The sequence below is a fragment of the Arabidopsis thaliana genome, chromosome 2, assembly GCF_000001735.4.
Source record: "Arabidopsis thaliana chromosome 2, partial sequence".
NCBI lineage: Eukaryota > Viridiplantae > Streptophyta > Magnoliopsida > Brassicales > Brassicaceae > Arabidopsis > Arabidopsis thaliana.
The window spans coordinates 5,724,007-5,748,401 of NC_003071.7; the positions used below are offsets into that span (position 1 = coordinate 5,724,007).

General features: G+C 33.3%; 4 protein-coding genes, 1 long non-coding RNA gene and 3 pseudogenes across 8 annotated transcripts; 5 read left to right on the forward strand and 3 right to left on the reverse strand.

The window, feature by feature from the left end:
- On the forward strand, nt 1-1,242 carry AT2G13720 (putative DNA topoisomerase; the record flags this gene model as incomplete). Its single annotated transcript, NM_126949.1, has 5 exons — nt 1-142; nt 457-540; nt 608-708; nt 782-936; nt 1,021-1,242. The coding sequence occupies exons 1-5, from the start codon at nt 33-35 to the stop codon at nt 1,240-1,242; spliced, it is 672 nt and encodes a 223-aa protein (NP_178993.1). The 5' UTR covers nt 1-32.
- A 308-nt stretch (nt 1,243-1,550) lies between these two features.
- On the reverse strand, nt 1,551-1,997 carry AT2G13730 (annotated as a pseudogene; the record flags this gene model as incomplete). Its single annotated transcript has 1 exon — nt 1,551-1,997.
- A 1,826-nt stretch (nt 1,998-3,823) lies between these two features.
- AT2G13740 lies at nt 3,824-5,263 on the forward strand (annotated as a pseudogene; the record flags this gene model as incomplete). The annotated part of the gene is made up of 1 exon: nt 3,824-5,263.
- A 797-nt stretch (nt 5,264-6,060) lies between these two features.
- Nucleotides 6,061-8,208, forward strand: AT2G13750 (annotated as a pseudogene; the record flags this gene model as incomplete). Its single annotated transcript has 1 exon — nt 6,061-8,208.
- Nucleotides 8,209-10,948: 2,740 nt separating this feature from the next.
- On the reverse strand, nt 10,949-11,799 carry AT2G13760 (no-apical-meristem-associated carboxy-terminal domain protein; the record flags this gene model as incomplete). Its single annotated transcript, NM_126952.2, has 2 exons — nt 11,528-11,799; nt 10,949-11,467 (listed from the first exon to the last, which is right to left on the reverse strand). The coding sequence occupies exons 1-2, from the start codon at nt 11,636-11,638 to the stop codon at nt 10,949-10,951; spliced, it is 630 nt and encodes a 209-aa protein (NP_178996.1). The 5' UTR covers nt 11,639-11,799.
- On the reverse strand, nt 11,765-12,144 carry AT2G06065. The gene has a single exon (NR_140122.1). It is a non-coding gene; the product is annotated as an other RNA (long non-coding RNA).
- A 419-nt stretch (nt 12,145-12,563) lies between these two features.
- Nucleotides 12,564-13,857, forward strand: AT2G13770 (nuclease). The gene is made up of 2 exons (NM_126953.4): nt 12,564-13,209; nt 13,423-13,857. The coding sequence occupies exons 1-2, from the start codon at nt 12,597-12,599 to the stop codon at nt 13,839-13,841; spliced, it is 1,032 nt and encodes a 343-aa protein (NP_178997.2). The 5' UTR covers nt 12,564-12,596; the 3' UTR covers nt 13,842-13,857.
- Nucleotides 13,858-17,585: 3,728 nt separating this feature from the next.
- Nucleotides 17,586-22,827, forward strand: SERK4 (somatic embryogenesis receptor-like kinase 4). The gene is made up of 11 exons (NM_126955.5): nt 17,586-18,069; nt 18,189-18,330; nt 18,436-18,507; nt 19,207-19,350; nt 19,971-20,039; nt 20,141-20,212; nt 20,292-20,368; nt 21,128-21,256; nt 21,339-21,680; nt 21,767-22,161; nt 22,252-22,827. The coding sequence occupies exons 1-11, from the start codon at nt 17,973-17,975 to the stop codon at nt 22,573-22,575; spliced, it is 1,863 nt and encodes a 620-aa protein (NP_178999.2). The 5' UTR covers nt 17,586-17,972; the 3' UTR covers nt 22,576-22,827.
- The last annotated feature ends 1,568 nt before the right edge of the window (nt 22,828-24,395 follow it).

Consider the following 24,395-nt stretch of genomic DNA (forward strand, 5'->3'; position numbering starts at 1 on the left):
TTCGAGGAACGCCAAGCACACCAATAACCTACATGTGGGCTTTGGTGGCCCAAGCAGAAAGGTTAGGGTCGATGCGCTGCAGAGCCAGCAGGATGCCACGTGGCAGAGAGTGGCCACGTGTGCGGGTCCCACGGGACGGGTTGTTACAAAATCAAAGATATAAAAAATATGAACACAAACTCACACAATCTCATTATTTATCTACATAATTATAAGAGATAAAGTTTGTTTTCAATAATTTTCAAAAACTTATCTAATAAACACATTTTGAATCTATCTAAAGGAAAAATTAAAATCCAAAAATAGAGAAATTCAAGACCAAAATTTTGTGAAATCCTTCTTGAATTCCGTGAAATTCTTTCCACCTTGTTGAGGATTGCGATGGATATCACATTAAGGGTCTTATAAAGTTATAATCAACTTCATCCACACTTTTTGGCCGACCTTATTAGTGAGGAAATCGTCGTTCATAACTGTCTTGGTAACACCATATGTGAAGGTAAGTAGATTAACTTTCTCTTCGCATAAATATTTTATAGTGTTTGCATCGTAGATAAAAGAATGTTAATCACTGCCATGAACTTATTTTATTCAGGTTTCGCACGAGACTGACGAATCTAAGCTATGTTACTTCTACACTCAATACGAGAAATGGAAAAATGAAAGATAGAAATTATCTAAACAGATGGACGATCAAATTCTACAAGGGTTGCTATCTGCTCTAACCATTTTAGAGAGGATTTTTTTATTTTGCATACTAATTGTTCATATATATTTCCAGGGGTTTGGGTACAAGTAATGAGAGAGAAAAATGTACTTTCTAATGTTGATCAAAATAAGAGATTTTTTATTTGGGATGAAGGCAGTGAAGCCGCTTTAGAGAATGCTTTTGGTACATCCGAAGACAAACAAAAAAAATGGATTGAAAAATATGTGGTATGAATGAGTGAGATATCATTTGATCATTTGTTCTCTTTGCTTGTTAAATATGCTTGTTTTGATGTCACTTATATCGTTCAGCCTGGCACATTTCTTGATTCGAAGAAACAACAAATCATGTACAGTGATTTCGTCACCAAAAAGCTGAAATTATATTTCACTACGAGTAATCAAAGAAAACATATAAATATAAATAAAAAGAATTATATATTGAAGAAGAACGACAAGAAAAGCAAAAAAATAATTCTAAAAAAGTACGAAAAAAAAGTAATTCAATATATTATAATTGTTTTATTAATTTAATTGTATACACATTATCTAAGTTTTGATAGTAAAACATTATCGAACAAACAAAGAACTTATATTTATTCTCTTAATATTGATAAATTATGTTGACTTTAACTAAAATATTAAACTTTCAACAATGATTTCTTATGATGTGAAAAAGCACGTCGATGGTTGAAGTTAAAAATCTTACAAATATGTTTTTCCAAGTTGGGAGAGCTAGGGAAACCTAAAGTCTTAAAATTGTTAGAATGAAAGAAAGAACATCTTATCAATTTGTTGCCAAATAAATAAAATATTTTTGTTAAAAACATATTGAAAAATATTTAGATGTGTAAAGTAATGTAATAAAAAAGATGTGACTCATAGTCGTTCCTCTGGTATGGTGGGGGTACGATCGCTGATCGATTAGCATAAAACATGCCAGGCCTGTTGAAATCCCCGAGAGTACGACGTGGTTCCGCAGCAAGAGGAATAGCTGCAGGAATCTGGGGTTGGTGTCGATCGACACCTCTGTTGTGTCGCTCGACACCAATCGCGTCTTCATTCTGCTCCCAAAGGTGTCGATCAATACCTCTATTGTGTAGATCAACAATGAGCCCTGCTGCGTCTCTGGCAGCTAATTGTGCATTGAGGCGCGCCTGATCCTCATTGGCGTCCTCAGGTGGGATGAGTGCATGATCATCCAATCTCTGACCAGCCTCATTGTAGGCTTGCCCATCCTCAACTCTCATAACTCCTTTTGCATCAGCTCTGATGACTCTGTCAGCCATTGCTAATCTCTGAGTTTTTTGGTTGGTGCGTTCAAGTTTTCCCAAGTCCAGAACAGACAAGTTGATCAACTCCTTCTGTTATGTGCTCCTTGTTTGCCTAGGCATACACCTGAAACACAGAAAAGAAGAAAACAAGAAACGCGTGAGTAACAAAGTAAAAGTAAAAACTAGACGAAATCTGTAAATTAAACTCAATGGTGATTCCCAAGAACTTTGGCAACGGCGCCAAATTTGATAAGGTTCAAATTACCCTAAGAACTACTCTCTCAAATAAGAGATCAATTGCAGTATTTAAGGATCGATTTCCACAAAGTTCATTTGTTCACACAATGAATTCAATGTCAAGATTAAGCTAGCAGGGTATGATTGAAATTATAAGAAAACAAAGTAAGAAGACAACAGATTGATTGGTTGTAAACGATTAAATAAAGAGGTAGGAACAGGGTATTCTCAGAAAAACTATTGGTTAGTAGATCTAATGAAAGCTAGGTTGTTATCGAACCATTCTTAAACTCAAACTCTAATTATGGAATAACCGGTGGTGTTCTGCGAAACTCCCTATGTCTATAGCAAAGAATAACCGGAGAAGCCAAGAGAGCTTTAACCTAAACATGCATTCTAAACGAGTTCAATTGTTCACCATAGTAGATAGGCCGATTCTTATTACACAAGGCTCATCAAATAATAGATCCAACTATAGATACCTATGGTGGGCATATCTATTGTCTCGATTCAAGATCTAGTTAATTACTCTAGATCTAGCATTAAGCATAATCAAAGATGAAGAATTCTACAAATATCCTAGCAAAGGGGGGAATCTACTAAACCATATGAATCCTTAATGAGAAACCCTATTCCTAACAAGCAGACTACTCAGACATATTGAATGAAACAAACAACATAATTGAGATAGAAAGCATAAACACAGCAATAAAGATAAGGGAAAGAAAGGATCTCTTCACTGTATTGAAAACTGAATGAATCTCTGAAGAACAGGGGATGAATAGCTTATGTCTCTCAAAATAGGATTTTGCAAAAAGCTTGATAAAAGAAAAATTAGGTCTAAAAACAATATAAAAACCCTATAAAACGTGCAGGGACTAATAATGCAATTAGGAAAGTCTTCTGGGGCAAATTTCCTCTTCTGTAAACTTGAAAGCGTCATGGAGTTTGCTGGGCCGAAACTGGTGTCGATCAACACTCTCTCTGATTCCTGAATCCAAAATCGTCCTTAGCTTCCTTTTCCTTAGCTTTTGCTCCAAAATGTCTCATTATCTCCATTGTTGTCCTATTGCATAGAATACCTGAAAAGATACTAAAAAGACTCGAGAAATAACATAAAGACTCAAAATCCTATATCTAAAACATAGATAAAATCAGTCGAGATATATCAGATCACAACCTAGCTATTTCTAGATCTACTAATCATTTATTTCTTGAGAATACCCTAAGTTTGACGCTTTTATTATCTTGATTTACATTCTCATAATCTATTATTTGCTTTCTTGTTTTATTTTATTTTCTTACTTATTTGTTTAGCTTAATTCAAAATCATTAGTCTATTGTGTGATCCGAGAGCTTTGTGGAATTCGAGCCTAAAGTACTATAATCGATCTCTTATTTGAGAGAGTGGTCTTAGGATTAATTTGACCGACATCAAATTTGGCGTCGTTGTCGAAGTTCTATACGATTCACTATTAGATTAGGATTAGAATTTTGTCTAAGCTTTTGTTTTTTCTTTTTCTTTTTAGTTACTTAGTCTTTTTCTTTTCTCTTGTGTGTTTTAGGTGTTTGTCTAACCGTAGAACCGGAAACAAGCAAAGAACATGAACGAGCGTAAGATTGATTGATTCATGGCTAAGCTTAACGCAGACCACAATCTAGTTGTTGAGGATGTCGATTATGTTGGTAGAAGAAGTTTTCAGAATAAGAGATTTGAACACCAACAAGGCGACAAAGGATTTTGTGGGAATGGTCCGGCTAGCTACACTCAAAAGTCTCAGTTCCAGCAGCCTCCCCCCCCCCCCTCTCCACCCGCACCAAGAAGCAAGATAGAATCAATGCTGGAACAGATTCTCGAAGGTCAGCAGAAGATCTTAAAAAGAGCTATCCCTATATGAATTGAGAGTAGCCTAACAACTTCTTGGCATGCTGCTTCGATGGAAAGTGAAGATGAGATCCCGAAAGTTGAGGAGAGTGATGACGAATTTGTAGTTGCAAAGGCAGTGTCGACCGAAACCAACCCATGGTATTGATCGACACCAACACATATATACGAGACATCAAGCTGTGATGAAGCAAAATCAACCAGACTCGACATTGATCTCCAGAATCGCTCGACACACATTGATAGTGTCGACTGAACAATACGAAACTGAGCCAGTGTCGACGTTCGACAGAGCATAATCGACCGAGATTGACAGAGCAGGATCGATACAAGACAGTAGTGTCAACCGACACTCACCTAATGTCGATCGACACTGGACGCAGACTGCACCAATCAACCTTGACTTTCCACATGTTGCTGAACAAGTCTACACGCCTAAATTTCTTGTTCAATGCCTCAACAGTATATGCAAGAGATTCAGGAGGAGAGCTACAAAGCTCCACAGAATCAGGGAGACAAAAGGAAGACAATTATTGTCTCGGAACAGGTTTCAGAGCTGAATTGTTGACAGGCTAAGGGAAGACGAGTTATAGCACGAGTGTCGATCGAAACCCCCACTAATGTCGATAGACACCAATCACTCGTTGAAGCAGAATCATCTACGCTAGCTACTTTTCAAGCTTGAAATCACTGCTATAAGTCTAGGAACTACATTCACGTCACCCATTGCACCTCTCATACTCCATCCATCTCCTAAACGACAAAGGTACTCATATCATCCTCCTAGACCTCGTGATTTCATCAATAAGAGTTTAAAATTTCAAAAAACAGTTTTACGGTTAAGAAAGCCACGAGTTTCTCAACGAGCGCTTGTTTCTTCTTTTGATGATTGTGCAGGAAAACGGAGAAGATCACCCATACCTCTGTCATGCCCTGCTGATGTTCTGGACTTCCTTGGTAGACCTCACATGCCAACTGCCTATACGCCACCATGGTTGATGAGAGGTTTTACTCCGCGGTATTTACTGCCACCATCTGATCCACCTGATTCCCAAACTCCATCAAAGTCAAGCTATTGACTATAAACAAGCGCTTAGTGGGAGGTAACCCACTGGTATGAATTTTCTTTTTCTTTTTTCTTTTATTTCCGTTTTTCTTTTATTTTCTTTTTTGCTTATTTTGGCTTTGAATGTCACTAGGGGGAGGCGCTTACTAACTATGTTTTTCTTTTTGAATCTTATTTTTACTCTTATTTTTCTTTTTGAGTTGCTTTATGGAGTCAAAATTTTGTTTGGAATTATGATCTCTATTCTTGAGATTATTGCCTGGTTGACTAATGCTGCAGGTTAAACTCAATCCGACTATTAAAAAATCCAGATGGCAAGCCAACAAACTTGAGGATATCCTTGTTTCCAACACAATCCATTAAGGCTGGAGCTAATCTCACTACTATTCCTTTAACCTCATCAAAACGGTTAGTGTTCATGGAACTTGACTCCTTGTTCATACCTGATAGTTCGACCGATGTGTAAAAGAATAAGTGTTCATAGCTACTATGTAGCGACTATCACCAAAATAATTAGTCTAATTTAATCCGCAAAATCAAGCCCAAATAGTTTTGGCCCAATAATTTTCCCCCAATTCGAGAAACCTTAAGAAGAAAACCCCCAAAATCACATATGATCCCTCTTCCATTTCTCTCTTCCTCTTTTCTCTCTATCTAACCCTAATCTCTTCCCCAAATCCTCTCGATCTAACCCTAATCTCATTATTCTTCCCCAATTCTTCTCCAAACCTTCTCTTCAATCTATCATAACTCACTAATCTCTTTGAATCTTCTCACTTAATCGAACACTAATCTCTTACTCTTCCATTTCTCGATCAAATCTCTTCCCAGATCTCTTCCCTTCGTCGTATCTCTCTCTTTCTTCTGACAATTCTCCCCTGAAGAACACAATGACTGGTAAGCGAAAGAGAAGAAATGTTCCTAAAGCGTCTCAGAGAGGCGTTGGTTCCACCGTTGCAAACATAAGACCGGCAAATCAATCTTCTCAATACACCTTCATACCAGCAGCGGTAGAAGTTTCTCTGGACACCCAAGTTCCACGCCGCGTTATTCTTCAACCTACAATAGGTGTAGTGCATTTTTTGCGACTATCGACCCCCATAACATCTTTTCTAGAACTTAGACTTTTAGAGTCAATCATCACAACGTCATTCGTCAGAGGAAGTCCACAATAGTCGACATCTGACTCTAGAGCAAACGACTCCACCGCAACAACCTCCACAACAAACGCCAACACAACAACAACCTCCACAGCAGGATCATCCTCCTTCTCCACATCATAACTCTGATGCTCAAAGTCACGGGCTTGGATGTTCCTCTCAAGGTAACAACTTCCAGAACATGATGTCGTCAGATCTCGAGGAGGATACGATTGAGGCTCTGAATGCTCAGCTTATGGTGCCAGACTGACATATGTATACCACCTTTCTCTCTCTAACTCTGTTACCAAAGAAAACTTGGTATGACATATTCCATCTAATTATGTTTCCTTATCAATGTTTTAAGAAGTCCTGTTTGTATTATGAGTTTGATGTCTTAGGTTCATTTACTTGATTTTTGATATGAGTACATGTCTGAGATGTTATCATAAATGAGATATCTAATTAGTTTATTAGCATTGAGAGTTAGCCAGAGTCAGTTTATTATTAGGTTGCTTAGGTTATAGTGGTTAATTTAAGGGTTCTTCTTATTTGCATTTTTAATCATTCAAGTGTTGTAGACATTTGTTTTTATAACTTCTTGACTTTTTTGATTTGGATTCACTCTCCACTTGTTTACAAATATTTCAAATTTACTCGCGACTATAGATCAAGACTGGTAAGGAAGATTACAAAACTTTTTACAAACAAATTCGATGGTCCTTACTATAGTTGGACATGAGTGCCTCATGGTAGAGCAGAAGGAATATTTCTTGGAGGTTGCGGTATAGTTTTCTATCTTATATCACTTGTGTTGTTTCACATCTATAGTACTTGTGTTGTGTCACTAACTCTGGCCATGTTTTCTTTGTTTTGTAGTCTACCCACACATTGGATTCCTTGATAACAGGGATAGTTCAATACTATTTTGAGGATATTATACAACGCTTTTGGAGGACGAGTAGAGAGCGACCAGTATGGATCATGGAGACCATCTGAAAAATAATGGTTGCGTACTAGTAAACTGAAGAAGCAATTCAAAAGAGTCAGACATATTCCAAATGGCGTATGTCTGACCATGGTGGCCTCGGTCCTCACATCCACTTATCAGGCCCGAAGTCATATCAACAAATCCAAGATGAATTGGTAATTAACTTACAGCTCTCTCTCTTGCAATTTGAAACTCTGTGATAATCATTGTATATTTTGTAACATTGTAGGAGGAGGAATTGGGAAGACCAGTGAGTGTTGGTGAGGTCTTCAGTAAGACTCATACAAAACCAAAATGGTACGTATGTCGATCGAAAGGTAGAAAAGATTGCTCAGACCTATCAAAAGAAAGTGCAAGAAAAGTTGACAGAGCTTGAGGCGGAGACTTCTGCTGTTTCAGACGGTACTTCACAACCTCGAGAGCTCACAGTTGATGAATGTACAACCATCTTTCTTCAGGTACACGTCCAAGTAGTTATCATCCGTAGTTATAGAATCTTAGATTGTTTTCTGACTTCAAGAAATCCTCTAAACTTATTGTTTTTTTTTTCTGACGTGTCACAGTCCACTAAGAAGGATTCAAGAGGAACTCTTTATGGAGTTGGGAACATGAAGGGGATTTTTCTCAATGGAAAACACAAGCAATTGAGAGATTCTTTTTCCTCTATGGCAATGTAAGAACAGCTGAAGGAAGCTCATCATAAAATCGAAGAGCATGCTGCATATAATGAACACCGTGATGCTCGTTAAGCTGAGATTTCCAAAGCGGTTCTCGAGCAAGTAGACATGATGGAGCACTTGTCCTTGGTGGAGAAGTACCAAAGGCAAACTGATCCATCCCTTCAAGACTTCATCGAGAGTCATTCAACTTCAACTGCCATAGAGCATGTCGCCACTGATCTCCCCCAATAATTTAACGACTACGTTACGACTACGGTTACGACTACGCCTAATAGTCATAGCGTACTCGTTAAATAGCGACTAATTTTAAGACTATTAAATTTAGCGACTCTCGATTTACGACTACATTTTTTATGCGTAACTAGACTTTTAACGATTATATTACGACTAAACTTGCAGTCGGAAAATGATTGTTTTCTTGTAGTACACATTTGCAGTATATTCTTCTAACTTTGACTCGAAACCCCTCTTTTGATATCAACAAAACCTTTATGTGTGGACACATTCCGCCAATACAACCACACTCGCAGCAAGTTCAACCCTTGGATTCTCGTACCTAAAAAATATTATGGTAAATCCTCCCTCCCATGTTCTTAAGTGATTTTGAGTATATAAGAATTTAAACTTCGTTTATAAAATAAAAGAAGAAAAGACTATCGTAAATCCTCCATCCCATATTTGTCTATCAAAAGTTTTACTCTACATTGATTCCATCACTACATAAATTTGGGTTATTTAAAAACCAACACTAAAAATGTCTCCCTTTTATCTCTTTTTATAAAATATCAATAATATTTCTTTTGTCTTTCTTTTTTATTTTCTTAAATGGTTAAAATAAGAAGAAGCAGCTTAAGCATGAGATGCTTTATTATTTATGGCTCTTGCCAGGATTTTTATCACTTATGCTACTTTTCCGACACAAAAAAGGTAATAGTTTATGCCACCTTATGTTTTTAATTTTATTTTACATTTATTTAAGGGTTGGCTGAATTTTCAGCCCTATAATCGTTGCAATCTCAACATTTCACCTCTAAATTTTTTGTCTCTAAAAAATCATAAATAAAACTACATGTATTTTCGGATTTGTTCTTAAAACTATGCCTCCAATTGAACCGATCAGTTAACCGATAATATTTTATCCGGTTTGACTTACATATAATGTTGATCAAAATTCATTCATTTTGACTCTATTTTATTCCAATTTTGACCCCAAAAACAAATATAAAAAAACAAATGTCTTCTCTATAAGAAAATTTTATTTATTTATTTATTTATTATTGATAAACAAAAAATAATATATAAATTTTTTGGTAATATAAGAATATATACCACAAAATAGATCACAAATTCATTTTTTGGTGCTATATTTTGTTATAAATGTTTGGTAATATAAAAATATATACCTTTTTCTTTTGGTAATCATTTGTTTTTTTGTTTTCAAAGTATATATTATGGTATTTATAAATTCATTTTTCTTTATGGATTTAGTTTTCTTATAACACCGTTATATATATAAAAAATGACCTTTGAATTTATAATAGAAAAATCATTGTCAAAAGTAAAATGTATATATTGTTATATTACCAGAAATTTATAACAAAATATAGCACAAACAATAATTTGTTATATAAACAAAAGTATAGACCAAATATTGTTATATATATATTGTGATATATATCAAGAAAATTAAGCTATAATATATATTTTTAACTTTTTATCAAAATTAAACACATCAAACAAATTTTTTTATAGAAAATATATTTTTTTAATATTTATTTTTGGGTCAAAATTGGGTTAAAAAAAAGTCAAAATCGATTAATTTTGGTCAAAATGCTGGGTAACTCAAACCAGATCAAATATTACTGGTATACTGATCGGTTCAATTGGAGGCGTAGTTTTAAGAACAAATCCGAATGTATATGTAGTTTTATTGAGAATAAAAAAATTTTGGGTGGTTTTTCTAGTGGTAAAAATTGTGGGGTAGAATATTGAGATTATAACTAGTATAGGGCTGAAAATTCATCCAACCTTATTTAAAAATCAAAATAAATAGAAACCAACTAAAAACACTTAACCTAATCCTAATATAACATAGCCTTTCCATTACTTTGCTAACTCAACCACAAAACATAACTCCCTTATCCTTTTTTCATGCTGCTTCTTCTTCTTTTTCTGGATTTGTTTTATTTTTTATTTTTTATCCTACATTTCCTTTTTTCCATCATCATCATCAACAAAACTTTAGATCTCTTCGCGTTTCTCATCGACCTTTGTTCTTGTCTTCTTCTCCATCACCATAGCTTCACATATGTGAGATCCAACGACAACCTTGATCTAGATTTAAGGTTTTGTTGTAGAATCGGCAATAGTAATAGAGATAAAGAAAGGTCATCAAATTACAGTGACAGGCGATAATCAGTAACGCTGATAGAAAAATAACAGTGCTATGGTTTAGGAATTATAAGTTGTTTCAGTACTTAGGCCAAGTCAAACGTCACGGGAAAACGTTAAAATAACGTGGGCATGTTTACTTTTTCACTCCAATCAGACAGTATAATTTGCACTATAATAGTGTGGTTCTCTTTTTTTGTACAGTGTAACACTATATTTGGTGTACTACTGTAGCCACGACAAATATTAAAATAATAATTTTTCTTTTGTGTTAACATTATTATATATTAAAATAGCTTATTTAGTTACAATAGATTATATATGATTTGTAATGAGATTTAAGTAATCTAATTAAGGCTTGTAACTAAAAAATAATTTATAAGTACTATTTTGTAATCTTTAATTTAATAAAATGATGGATTAGTAGAAAATATTAAAACTAATACAGAAGTTGATTGAAAATACAATAAAATAAATTATACATTGATAACATAATTAAAAAATTAAAACCACACAAACATAAAAACCAAATGCAACAAGATAGGTTTTAAAAACATAACAAAAGCTTGACAAATGGTTAAGGAAAAATATTTTCGGTTCCGCTAAGATAATTATAATATTGGGTAAAATCTTCTTGGTTATTTGGTGATCTTTGGTCTTCACCTTGATCCGGTTCTCCTTGAACTTGTTTTCCATGAGATGGACTTTCTTGATAATGAGATGCTCGATATTGAGATCCATGATATTGAGAGCCTTCACCATCTTCTTCATGTTGGTTTGTTTGTGCTCTTTTTTCCAAAATTCTTTTTCTCTCATTTTCAATATATGCACGAGAGGATGGATCACTTATAGAATTCAAATCTGCAAATAATATTTTATTCTCTTCTTTCATTCTATCTACCTCGATCTTCTGCCTTTGAATTTCATTTCTTTCAGAAGTACCTTTAGTAATAGCTTTGATAAGTTTATCATTTTGCTCCAAAAGTTGTTTTAGCTTTGTTTTTTTTAAACCCATAGGTCTTGAAGATAAACTAAAATTGGCATCTTCACTATCCATATTTAGATCAATTGAATTCATACCAGGGGAAGGTGATGACTCGGTATTGATTAAAAATGATGAAGATGACGTAACATCACGACCTTATCCTTGGAATGCAGCGGGTGTCATCATGTTATCATTAGCAAATTTCTCAATACCTTTAAGAATAGGCCATACATGATCAAATTTGAATCCTCTCTTGTATTTTTCATATTGAGTTAATAACATCTTTGCTTGGTTTAACTAATTACATATTGATAAGAAACAAATAAAAATAAGTTAGCATGTGCAAATAATTTAATAAAGATAAGTTAGTAAGCACAAGAATTTATAATTGAGTACTTATAATATCTTCTTTGGAAGCACCGCTAGGATTTTTATTCTCAATTTGGTTAACGCATCCTCTCAGCTTTGAGACTGCAGAAAGAATTGACGTCATTCGAGTTTGTAAAGATCTTTTTGGTCTTCGTTGAAGACGAAAAGGATCGGATTTATGATACTCAGCTTCAACTCTTGTCCATAGTTGATCTCCTGATTGGTTTATTTCTATTATTGGATTTTGGGAAACATCAAGATACACACGACACAATTGTATATCTTCTTAAATAGAATATGACAAAGAGCGACTTGAACTCATTTTTGAAAAATATAAGAAGTAAGAAAAAGAGTTGGAGATGTGTGATTATTCATAGAGTAGTATACATTTATATAGAGAATAGAAAGCAATACCAACGGTTAGATCTTGGTAAATTCAACGGTCAAGATTAACTTATTTTTTTCTAAAGAAGTGATACTTGATATAGACATGAAATGACTAATCAATGCAGTGGTAAGATCTTGATCAAAGAAATTCAACGGCTAAGATGAACTCGTCTTTTTCTCATGAGGTGATAATTGATTTGCGATATGAAATGACTAATCAATGCAACGGTTAGATTCTCTTCAAAAAAAATTCAATGGCTAAGATGAACTCATCTTTTTCTCATGAGGTGACCATTGATAAAAGACATGAAATGACTAATCAGTGCAACGGTTAGATCTTGGTCAAACAAAATTCAACGGTTAAGATCAATTTGTCTTTTTCTGATAAGATGAATATATCAATTCCATGCTTTTCTATATAATGGGCAATATGTTTAGAACTAAAATAAATATCACTATCATCTTCTATTTCTTCTCATAGAAGATGAGTTTTAACTACGGTAGTTTATCTTATATTCCGTCTTCTTTTTCTTCTTCTTCTTCTTCAGATAATAATTATTACGATGATATAGAAAAGCAAGTGGTATCTCAAATTACTACTAACAATAATTTTCTTTGCTCTCAACACCTATATAACTCAGAAGGTTCGCATGGTGGATCTATTCATGGTCATGTAGTTATCAATCGTGATCGAGAAAATGTTGCTCGCAATCTTTTCATAGATTATTTTGCAGAGAAACCTGTGTTTCCTGAGACAATGTTTCGACGAAGATTCCGGATGAGTCGTTCTTTGTTTCTTCGTATTTATGATGCTATAAAAAGACATGACAATTACTTCGTCCAAAGAAGAGATGGAGTCGGTAAACTTGGCTTGTCTGGTTTGCAAAAAATGACTGCCGCATTTCGAATGTTAGCGTACGGTGTACCAGCAGATTCCACCGATGAGTATATCAAAATAGGAGAGTCTACAGCTCTAGAAAGTTTGAAACGATTTTGTCGTGCCATTGTTGAGGTGTTTGCATGTTGTTATCTTCGATCACCTGACGCTAATGATGTTGCACGCCTACTTCACATTGGCGAATCTCGAGGATTTCCAGGTATGTTGGGTAGTTTAGATTGCATGCATTAGAAAAGGAAAAACTGCCCAACAGCTTGGGGAGGACAATATGCTGGTTGTAGTAGATCTCCTACTATTATTCTAGAGGCTGTAGCTGATTATGATCTGTGGATTTGGCATGCATATTTTGGGTTACCAGGATCTAATAATGGTATTAATGTGCTAGAGGCATCTCATCTTTTTGCTAATCTAGCTGAAGGTACTGCTCCACCCGCTAGTTATGTTATCAATGGAAAACCCTATAATATGGGTTATTACCTAGCTGATGGTATATATCCAAAGTGGTCCACTCTTGTTCAAACAATTCATGATCCACGTGGTCCCAAAAAGAAATTATTTGCCATGAAACAAGAAGCTTGTAGAAAAGATGTGGAACGTGCATTCGGAGTTTTGCAGTTGAGGTTTGCAATCGTGGCGGGGCCATCACGCTTATGGAATAAAACAGTATTACATGATATAATGACATCTTGTATCATAATGCATAATATGATCATCGAAGATGAGCGTGATATTGATGCACCAATTGAAGAACGGGTCGAAGTTCCAATTGAAGAAGTTGAGATGACGGGTGATGATGATACTCGATTTCAAGAATTTTTGGCTCGACACTGACAAATTAAAGACCGAGAAGCTCATATTGAACTTAGAAATGCTTTAATTGAACATTTGTGGTCGCAATATACTAATTCTGAAAATTAGTACGATTGAAATTATTTTTATTATGTTTGGTTTATCGATTGTAATATTATATTAATTAATGAAGAATAAAATAATATGTTGTGTTTAATAAAATAATATGTTGTGTTTCTTTATTTTGTATTAAATTTGTTTAATGTAATAATTTGTTGTCTAACATTTGTTTCCAATATTATTAAGTATTTTTAAAGTATCAATATTTTAGGTTAATAATATAATAATAGAGAATAGTATTTTTGATGTGACTTTTGGTGTTGTGGTTGGAGATGAAAAAGAATTTAGTGTGAAAATCACACCAAATATAGTGTTATTCTAACACTATTTTAGTGTTGTGGTTGGAGATGCCCTTATGTACTACTTTTCCTTACTAAATTATATCATTTTATTAATTGCACCAGCACGAGTGTGAATTTTTTGTATGAACTAAATTGATTATTTTGTTTTTAAAAGTAAGTAATAGTATTGTAATTTTTTATTAAATATTTCCCATACAAAGTATGTTGTTTTTCTAATTTGAATAAAATATTATATTATATTACGGTTTTAAACATTTTAGCTAATATGGGACACTGAACACATCTTTTTCATCAATTGGATAATATATATCCATTTTTAAAAAATTTAATCACCATATATATTGAAAAAGAATTGAGATTTTTTAATCTTTATGTATTATGTGATGTTTCAAAACAATAAAAAAAATTCAAACAAAATCGTAATTTTAAATTTTGATCAAATCTTCTAAATATCAATATTTTTAAATATGGTATATCTGGTTCACAATTTGGGATTTGTTTTGATCCGATCCAAAGAAAAATATAGAATATCAGGTGTAAGATTTCGAAGTACATTTGTTATAGGGTCGGGTACAATATTTGTCGGATCACAATTTAACCCACCCGCTTAAAATGTATTTCAAAAATACTATAGAGATTAGATCATATCCCACATGTTAATTTAGTGAATTTATTTTGTTACAATATTAAAAAATTTCTAATGACATCCTAATGATATTTGTTACACTTTTAAGGTTACAACTTATGTTTGTACTCCCCAAATAATATAGTAGGATTTGTACTAGTTGTCCATATTCGTATTTCAGTTATATTTTTTGTATCAATTGCATTATTATATTTTTGTTATACCATTTGTACAAATTCGTATTTATATTATTATTTTTTAGTTATACCATTTAAACTAGATTGTCATGTGATCTCTCATTTGTAACAGCTGTATTATTATCTTTTAGTTGTACCAAATTGTACCATTTCTTCTGTTATTTTTTAAGGATAATTTAGAGATATTATATTTATAATGACACTCAGATTACAAGATGGTCACATAATGGCATAAGTTAGCGGTGGGTGTTCAGGTTGACATTGGGTATTTCAGATTTTTGGGTTTTTAGATTTAGAGATATAGAACCCGTTTGGATATTCCTAGATTTCGGGTTCGGATCAGACATTTCTGATTCGGATTCGAATTATCTGAAATTCCCAGAAAATCAAATCGTTTATAACTAAATCTGTCCAAACTACTAATACACAAAATATCTAAAAATCTTGAATATTTTTGGAAAAATTCTTTTTAATGCCCTTTTCATACTACCCTTTTTCAATTCTACCCTTTTCTATTTACCATTTTCATTTATACCCTATTTAAAATTTTAATGACCATTTTACCCTTATTTGTAAATTGATTTAGGTTAACAAAATGAAATATTAATATTTTTCGCTTAAAATATTCCAAAATAAAATTTCCAGCCAAAATTTCCCGCCAAAAATTTTCCAACAAAAAATTCCCGCCAAAAAATTTCCCACCAAAAATTTTGAAAAAAAAAATTCCTGCCAAAAAAAAAATTTCCCGTAAATTTTTTTTTTTGGGCGGGAAATAGATTTTCAAGGGATTTTAAAAGGGTTTTAAAAGAGATTTTAAAACGGTTTAAAAGATTTACAAGAGATTTTAAAAGGGTTTAAAAAGATTTTCTAGAGATTTTAAAGGGCTTTAAAAGACTTACAAGAGATTTTAAAGGGCTTTAAAAGGCTTACAAGAGTTTTTAAAGATTTTTAAAGAGTTTAAAAGTGTTTTAAAAGATTTACAAGAGATTTTTAAAAGGTTTTAAAAGATGTACAAGAGTTTTAAAAAGATTTTAAAAAAAATTATAAGAAAACCCTTTAAAAACTCTTGTAAATCTTCTTAAAACATTTTGTAAAGGTTCACAAGAGTTTTAAAATGGTTCAAAAAGAGTTGTAAATGTTTTAAATACTTACAATTCTTTTTCTAAAAGTTAAAAAATGCTTGTAAAGACTTTATAAGAGTTTTAAATGGATTTACAAATGTTTAAAATCCTTTTCAAACTCTTGAAAAACTCTTGTAAATCATGTTTTACCCTTTTATAAGCTTTTAAAATCCTTGTAAATCATTCTATACCACTTACTTATCTTTTAAAAACAATTGTAAACTATGCAAACCTTTTTTAAAATCCCTTGTAAATCATTCTTTGACACTTACTTATGTTTTAAAAACGATTGTAAATCATGTTAAACACTTTTAAAATCCCTTGTAAATCATTCTATGCCACTTACTTATGCTTTAAAAACGATTGTAAATCATGTTTTACCCTTTTATAAGCTTTTAAAATCCCTTGTAAACCATTCCAATGTCACTTACTTATACTTAAAAAAACATTGTAGACCATGCTAACCATTTTTAAAAATCCTTGTAAATCGTTCTATGCCACTTACTTAGGCTTTAAAAATGATAGTAAATCATGTTTTACCCTTTTATAAGTTTTTAAAATTCCTTGTAAATCATTCAATGTCACTTACTTATGCTAAAAAACGATTGTAAACCATGCTAACACTTTTTAAATCCCTTGTAAATCATTCTATGCCACTTACTTATGCTTTAAAACGATTGTAAATCATGTTTTACCCTTTTATAAGTTTTTAAAATCCCTTGTAAATCATTCAATGTCACTTACTTATGCTTAAAAAACGATTGTAAATCTTGTAAAACTATTGTAAAAAGTTTTAAAATGATTTACAAAGGTTTAAAAGGCGGTTTAAAAGTATTTATCTATGTTTTTAAAGACTTTATAAAGATTTTAAGAGGTTTTAAAATGATTTACAAGGGTTTTTGGCAACTACCAAAGCTTTTAAAAAATTTACAAGGATTTTTAAAAGCATTTTTTTGGTTGGGAAAAAAAATTTACGAGAAAAATTTTGGCAGGAAATTTTTTTTTTGGCGGGAAAGTTTTTTTTTTGGTGGGAAAAAAGGTTTGGCGGAAACTTTTTTTTGGCGGGAAAAATAAATTTGGCGGGAAACTTTCAGTTTCCAATTACATGTTCTTATTAGATGAGGGTAATTTGGTCATTCTGTTCAAGGGAAATGATATTTTTAAAAATAAACAATATAAAAGGGTATTGTTGCAAAAGAGTAGTAAAAAAAGGGTAATTTTGAAAATCTCCCATATTTTTGACCCAAATTTATTCAAAAGTGATTAGATACCTATAAATATTATAAATATCACAAAATTTATATATTTTGACACAAATTATTACAAATATAAATATTAATAATAATATATTATTAATATTTATATTGTGGATATGTACAGAAACCCGTTGGAATCGGATTTGGGTTTATTTTTTTTGGATTTGGAATAAAACTGGGTATTTTGAAAATTTGGGTTCGGGTTGGATCAGGTTATTATTGGATTCGGATCGGGTGTTGGGTTTGGATATTATGCCCAGCAATGGTGAGTACTCCTCTCGCCATCATCAGTCTTTACTCTGTTCCAAGTCTTCCTTCTTTGGCTCAAATGGGGTCCACGATCATCAATCCAAATAGATTCGACTTTTTGTTCTGGGGTTTCGTCGAGAATTCGATTTTTGGGTTTCTTTCGAAACTTGGTCAAATGTCGAATACGCGTTACAAAGAACAAACCTTTCTCTTTATTTCGTTTGTCTTCGTCAACGGCTGAATCAACCAAATGGTCCCTGGAATTAATAAACCTCTAATAATAATGGCTTTGCTTTTACTCTGATGACAAGTTCAAAAATGGAACAAAGATCACTCCTTTGCTTCCTTTATCTGCTCCTACTATTCAATTTCACTCTCAGAGTCGCTGGAAACGCTGAAGGTTCTTCCTTTTTCTGCTACTCTCATGAAAAGTCCCTTCCTTTTTGGTGGTTGTTAGATTTCGAAAGTTCATAACTTTTTTTGTTTGTTTGCTGGTTTGGATTATGAATATGTGTACAGGTGATGCTTTGACTCAGCTGAAAAACAGTTTGTCATCAGGTGACCCTGCAAACAATGTACTCCAAAGCTGGGATGCTACTCTTGTTACTCCATGTACTTGGTTTCATGTTACTTGCAATCCTGAGAATAAAGTTACTCGTGTGTATGTTTCTCTCTCTCTGTCTTCTTTTTTGCTCTCTGTGCTGGTTTTGTCTGAATGAATGGTTCAATAATCCCTTTGGGAATCTACTGTTTGATGTTTGCTTAGTGACCTTGGGAATGCAAAACTATCTGGAAAGTTGGTTCCAGAACTTGGTCAGCTTTTAAACTTGCAGTACTTGTAAGCCATCTCTTCCTCAATGTCGATTAATTCTATAGTGTTCAAGATGGACTTGAATTTGTTATGCATATCATATGCTTCATCTTACTTGTTTAATGACTGTGACATAGTTGTGTTTTTGCTTTCAAAAGAGAATTGTGGATAAACAATTTTTTTCTCAGAGTAGAAAACTATGTGTGTGCGCTCTCTTGTGGTTGATGCATCTGAAATATATATATATATGTCGATTTATTTTTGATATCGTTGGTAATCACCAATCAGTGCCATTTTAGATCTCTTTAGCTAGGCTTCTCGAGCCTTGTTACTGGAATCCTTTATAATCATCTTTCAGCTAGAACCATGGCATTATGAAAGACATTTTATTTTTTGAATTCTCTATGTCAAATGTTCTCATTTAACTCTATTAGATAAGTAACTGGAGAGTTTGGATCTGGTATTTCTCTACAGGTGATCTCAACTCTACATATTTGTGTTGCGGCTGCAAAATGTTTTTTTGAAAATATTGCTTACAAATATAGTTTCCACGTTCATGTATCTTAGCTGTCTACGATTATTATAGTTCTTCATATTAATGGGTATCTTGTTTATTACATACTTCATTATGTTTTCTGTAGCCTGAATTTCTGGTAAAATAATTTTAGAGATTTTCCAATCGACAATAATTAAGCAAAGCTTAATGACAGGTTTGCTTAATGACAGGGAGCTTTATAGCAATAACATTACAGGGGAGATACCTGAGGAGCTTGGCGACTTGGTGGAACTAGTAAGCTTGGATCTTTACGCAAACAGCATAAGCGGTCCCATCCCTTCGTCTCTTGGCAAACTAGGAAAACTCCGGTTCTTGTATGTACCATAAACTGCTTCTTCTCTTTACCGCTAGCTTTCATTGCTTACAGTTTCAAAGTTTGGTTGTATTTCTTTGCTAAAAAACTATTGCGTCTAACATTCAGACCTTAATGAAGGTCACGGTCTTGTGTAAGTATTTCAGGGAGATGGTTGTTATAGGCAGCCTTGTTTTGCTAGTTTGCTACCCCGCATTTAGTCAAGTAGAAGAAATTTGATTTCTTTAGTAAAAGCTTACCCATTGAATATATGATGAATTTAGTTGTATGTCATTATTTCGTGCCTGTAAGATGATATTTGATAATAACCTGCCTCAGGTTTGGATAGAACCTGAGGCCATGTCCTATCAAAAAAGAGACCTGTGAATCTTCTATAATCAAAAACTTATGTGTACATGTGTATCATGAATTTTTCAGAAGTAGTTAGAGACTCAGTGTACAAATTCAATAAACAAATTCAGTCACTGCCCTAAAAGTTCTATGCAGTTGGATAAGATCTTACATCAGCTCTAATTTCTGTTATTATTTTTGTAGATAAATCGTATTTTGCTGGATGTTAAGTGATTTTAAATTCCTTTAGTGGTTAATTTCAATGTTTGACATTCTACTATATGTGGTTAGGCGTCTTAACAACAATAGCTTATCAGGGGAAATTCCAATGACTTTGACTTCTGTGCAGCTGCAAGTTCTGTGAGTGTAACTTTGTCTCTCCTGATTATTCTGTTTAATATTTTTTAATATATTCTAGTGCAATCTTGAGCTCTGACAAATGGTATCATCCTGAAATGCAGGGATATCTCAAACAATCGGCTCAGTGGAGATATTCCTGTTAATGGTTCTTTTTCGCTCTTCACTCCTATCAGGTTTTCCTTCGTGTTCCTAGCTTTATTCTTGATTAGAGTTGTCAGAATGAATTACCAATTGTTTGGAAGTTATCTGCAGTTTTGCGAATAATAGCTTAACGGATCTTCCCGAACCTCCGCCTACTTCTACCTCTCCTACGCCACCACCACCTTCAGGTTTTCACTTCCATTTTCTTCTTAGTGTTTCTTGTCGGTTATTTTACATTCTTCAGTTTCCAACTTCCTTCTTTATTCTTATCTTTAATGGGTGAATGCTGTATGGCATTCTCACATTTAGCCTAACGTTATATCTCCCTTCTCATGCACTCAATTACTTTTTGAAATCTTATCTACAGTGGTATGACCTTAGACCACTATATTCTTTTTTATTTATGGCTGCACATTCGAATGTGGAAAGAAATTTAGTGGATATGTATATGTTTTGACTGTTTCATGGTTCTATATTTGGAACATAATTATATTCGTATCTATATATTTCACATGTCTTTGGTAGGATTGGTAACCTGCTAATGAAAAAATCTGACTTCTTACTAGAGTTTTTATCATTTTACACTGATCGGTGTTGAAGATGATAAGTGTGACATAGATTTGAACCTGGCAGCTTGACTTAGTAGAAACAGAAATTCATGGACATTGCTGAAAAAGGAAATTATGAAACAAGTGTGAACTTGCTAATTTGCTGAAGTATAAAGGGTTAATGGACACTATAAGAAAAAGAGTGTTTATAGACAATTTGTGGGACACAAAGATCTATGTGACACTTGTGAAACTCTTTGATCTGGAAAATGTATTAGCTCTTTTCACATTTGCTCAAACGTTCCACTTGGTTGATTAATTAACTATTTTCCCATAGAAACTCTTCACTGCGAATGAGTTCTGTATTAATAAACTTTGTGTGTTATCTCATACTATCAGGGGGGCAAATGACTGCAGCAATAGCAGGGGGAGTTGCTGCAGGTGCAGCACTTCTATTTGCTGTTCCAGCCATTGCGTTTGCTTGGTGGCTCAGAAGAAAACCACAGGACCACTTTTTTGATGTACCTGGTTAGTCAACTCTCTTCATCTATTTTCCCATTGAAGCTACTTTGGCTGATTTTTATCTGTTTTGGTGGACCAAACTTTGCAGCTGAAGAAGACCCAGAGGTTCATTTAGGACAACTCAAAAGGTTTACCTTGCGTGAACTGTTAGTTGCTACTGATAACTTTAGCAATAAAAATGTATTGGGTAGAGGTGGTTTTGGTAAAGTGTATAAAGGACGTTTAGCCGATGGCAATCTAGTGGCTGTCAAAAGGCTAAAAGAAGAACGTACCAAGGGTGGGGAACTGCAGTTTCAAACCGAAGTTGAGATGATCAGTATGGCCGTTCATAGGAACTTGCTTCGGCTTCGTGGCTTTTGCATGACTCCAACTGAAAGATTACTTGTTTATCCCTACATGGCTAATGGAAGTGTTGCTTCTTGTTTAAGAGGTACCACAACTTTGTCCTATAGTATTGTTTGACTGGTTTTTGATTGGTCAGTTGGGAAGTATCTTATCCTTGATTTTCTATTTTAGAGCGTCCTGAAGGCAATCCAGCACTTGATTGGCCAAAAAGAAAGCATATTGCTCTGGGATCAGCAAGGGGGCTTGCGTATTTACATGATCATTGCGACCAAAAAATCATTCACCGGGATGTTAAAGCTGCTAATATATTGTTAGATGAAGAGTTTGAAGCTGTTGTTGGAGATTTTGGGCTCGCAAAATTAATGAATTATAATGACTCCCATGTGACAACTGCTGTACGCGGTACAATTGGCCATATAGCGCCCGAGTACCTCTCGACAGGAAAATCTTCTGAGAAGACTGATGTTTTTGGGTACGGGGTCATGCTTCTCGAGCTCATCACTGGACAAAAGGCTTTCGATCTTGCTCGGCTTGCAAATGATGATGATATCATGTTACTCGACTGGGTATGTTTTTAATAGTTCCCGATCATATTTTTGAGTTCAAAACTGTTATTTTGCAATAAAGAAGAGTGTTTCTTTTCTGGGTGTGATTAGGTGAAAGAGGTTTTGAAAGAGAAGAAGTTGGAAAGCCTTGTGGATGCAGAACTCGAAGGAAAGTACGTGGAAACAGAAGTGGAGCAGCTGATACAAATGGCTCTGCTCTGCACTCAAAGTTCTGCAATGGAACGTCCAAAGATGTCAGAAGTAGTGAGAATGCTGGAAGGAGATGGTTTAGCTGAGAGATGGGAAGAATGGCAAAAGGAGGAGATGCCAATACATGATTTTAACTATCAAGCCTATCCTCATGCTGGCACTGACTGGCTCATCCCCTATTCCAATTCCCTTATCGAAAACGATTACCCCTCGGGTCCAAGATAACCTTTTAGAAAGGGTCTTTTCTTGTGGGTTCTTCAACAAGTATATATATAGATTGGTGAAGTTTTAAGATGCAAAAAAAACCCATGCACTTTTGAATATCAACTCCTCTATAAGTAGTTTTGTGTCTCTTGACGAATAAAGAATATCATTACTCCACTTGAGCATAAAGCAAGATGTTTACCAACCAATAAAGCTTAACAATATTTTTCCGTGAAATTCGAATTATGGGTTCGAACCCACCAAAATCTTCTTGATTAAATTTATTCTTTTGTTTGAAAAAGAAATTGAAATTAAATTATTGTATATATCTAGTATAAATACGTAATTTAACAAAAAAAAAAAAATACATTATATCACCTATATTAGTATTTTTGAGGTACATTTTGTACTTGGATCAGGTCAAATCATATCTGGAATTGTGATCCTGATATTCCATATTTAATAATCCCTTTGTTTTACTTTAGTTGTTGTTTTAGCACTTAATTTTGTTTCATATATAATATTTGTTGTTTTAGATTTTCAATATAGATGTTCGATAAAAGTTTCAATTTATCCTCACTGTTTTAATGTCTTAACCAATGAAAAAGAATTAGAAAATATATTGAACAAGGGTGAAGTAGAATATTTAATTATTTTCTTAATTTATGTGCAAAATCCTGAAATGACAAATAATTCGAAACAGAGAGAGTAATATAGATATTTAGGGTCTGTTCGGTTGATCATCTGACATTTCCATTCATATGATCCATCTCAATATTCTATCCAAATGCTCCATCTGAATGATGTTCGTTTCAATTTTTGGATATTCATTTGGATGGATCATCTAAATGAATTTTTGTTTGTTTGCTTAATTTTTATAAATCTTCATCTCCATCTAGATGAGTTTAATAACCAAATGACCAAAATACTCATACTTTTGTCTAATCAGTTTTTTTTAATCTTAATCTTAGCTATATTAATCTAATTGTTGCTCTAAAATATATTTACATCAAAATAATTTTCAAAATTATTAATTTAACATATATAAACTGATTTTACTATTTTGGTGAAAAATAAGATCTTCCGATGTTAGCGGGAAAAACATTACTTTATTGTTTTTGCAGGAAAACATGGTTTGGCGAAAAACACAATTCCGTAATTTTCCTATCATCTTTGATTGATTATTTTGGAAGCTATTTTGAATCATCAAATAATAAATAGAGTTAAGAAAAATCTCCATTTTTTTTGCATATATTGTGATTCAAAATTTTAAAATAGACATATATTTTCCAACTAGTAAAAAATGTGTCTTCCACGTCCTATATCGGCTAAAATGTTTAGACAATGATTCGTAGTCATATATGAATTCAAATTGGAATGAGCAAGAAGTGTAACTTAACAAGCATCCAAATTTAAAAGTTTGTATTCGGTTTTTAGTAAGTTGTTTAATTTTAGCGGAAATTTTTAATTTTTAATTTTAAAAAAGTCTTACATATTAGAATTAATATATTTAAAATCAATAAAAACTCTAATATTATGAACATTTGAACATATAGAAAAAATAACACGGGACACAATATATTGCGGGCCGAGGTAATTTTGCCTTATGAGTTTAAATTTACATTAACAATTTTTTAAAATATCATTAATCCGCCACTTCAATACTGGTTAAATTTTCATTTTCTTAATGTTTTAACACTACCAATGGTAGACAAATCGAATCAGCCTAATTTAGATAAGATTGTATAAAGAAAAATTGGCTCGTGGTATACCGTTACTCAATAACAATTGTAAACTATAAAATATATTTATGTCTTATAAAAATAATAAATTTTGAAAAC

Coding starts and splice junctions, on each gene's coding strand:
- SERK4 (NM_126955.5), top strand. CDS start 17,973: ATGACAAGTTCAAAAATGGAACAAAGATCACTCCTTTGCTTCCTTTAT. Junction 20,213..20,291: donor TCGCTCTTCACTCCTATCAG/GTTTTCCTTCGT, acceptor AGTTATCTGCAG/TTTTGCGAATAATAGCTTAA. Junction 21,257..21,338: donor CCACTTTTTTGATGTACCTG/GTTAGTCAACTC, acceptor CAAACTTTGCAG/CTGAAGAAGACCCAGAGGTT.
- AT2G13770 (NM_126953.4), top strand. CDS start 12,597: ATGAGTTTTAACTACGGTAGTTTATCTTATATTCCGTCTTCTTTTTCT. Junction 13,210..13,422: donor CGAATCTCGAGGATTTCCAG/GTATGTTGGGTA, acceptor TTGCTAATCTAG/CTGAAGGTACTGCTCCACCC.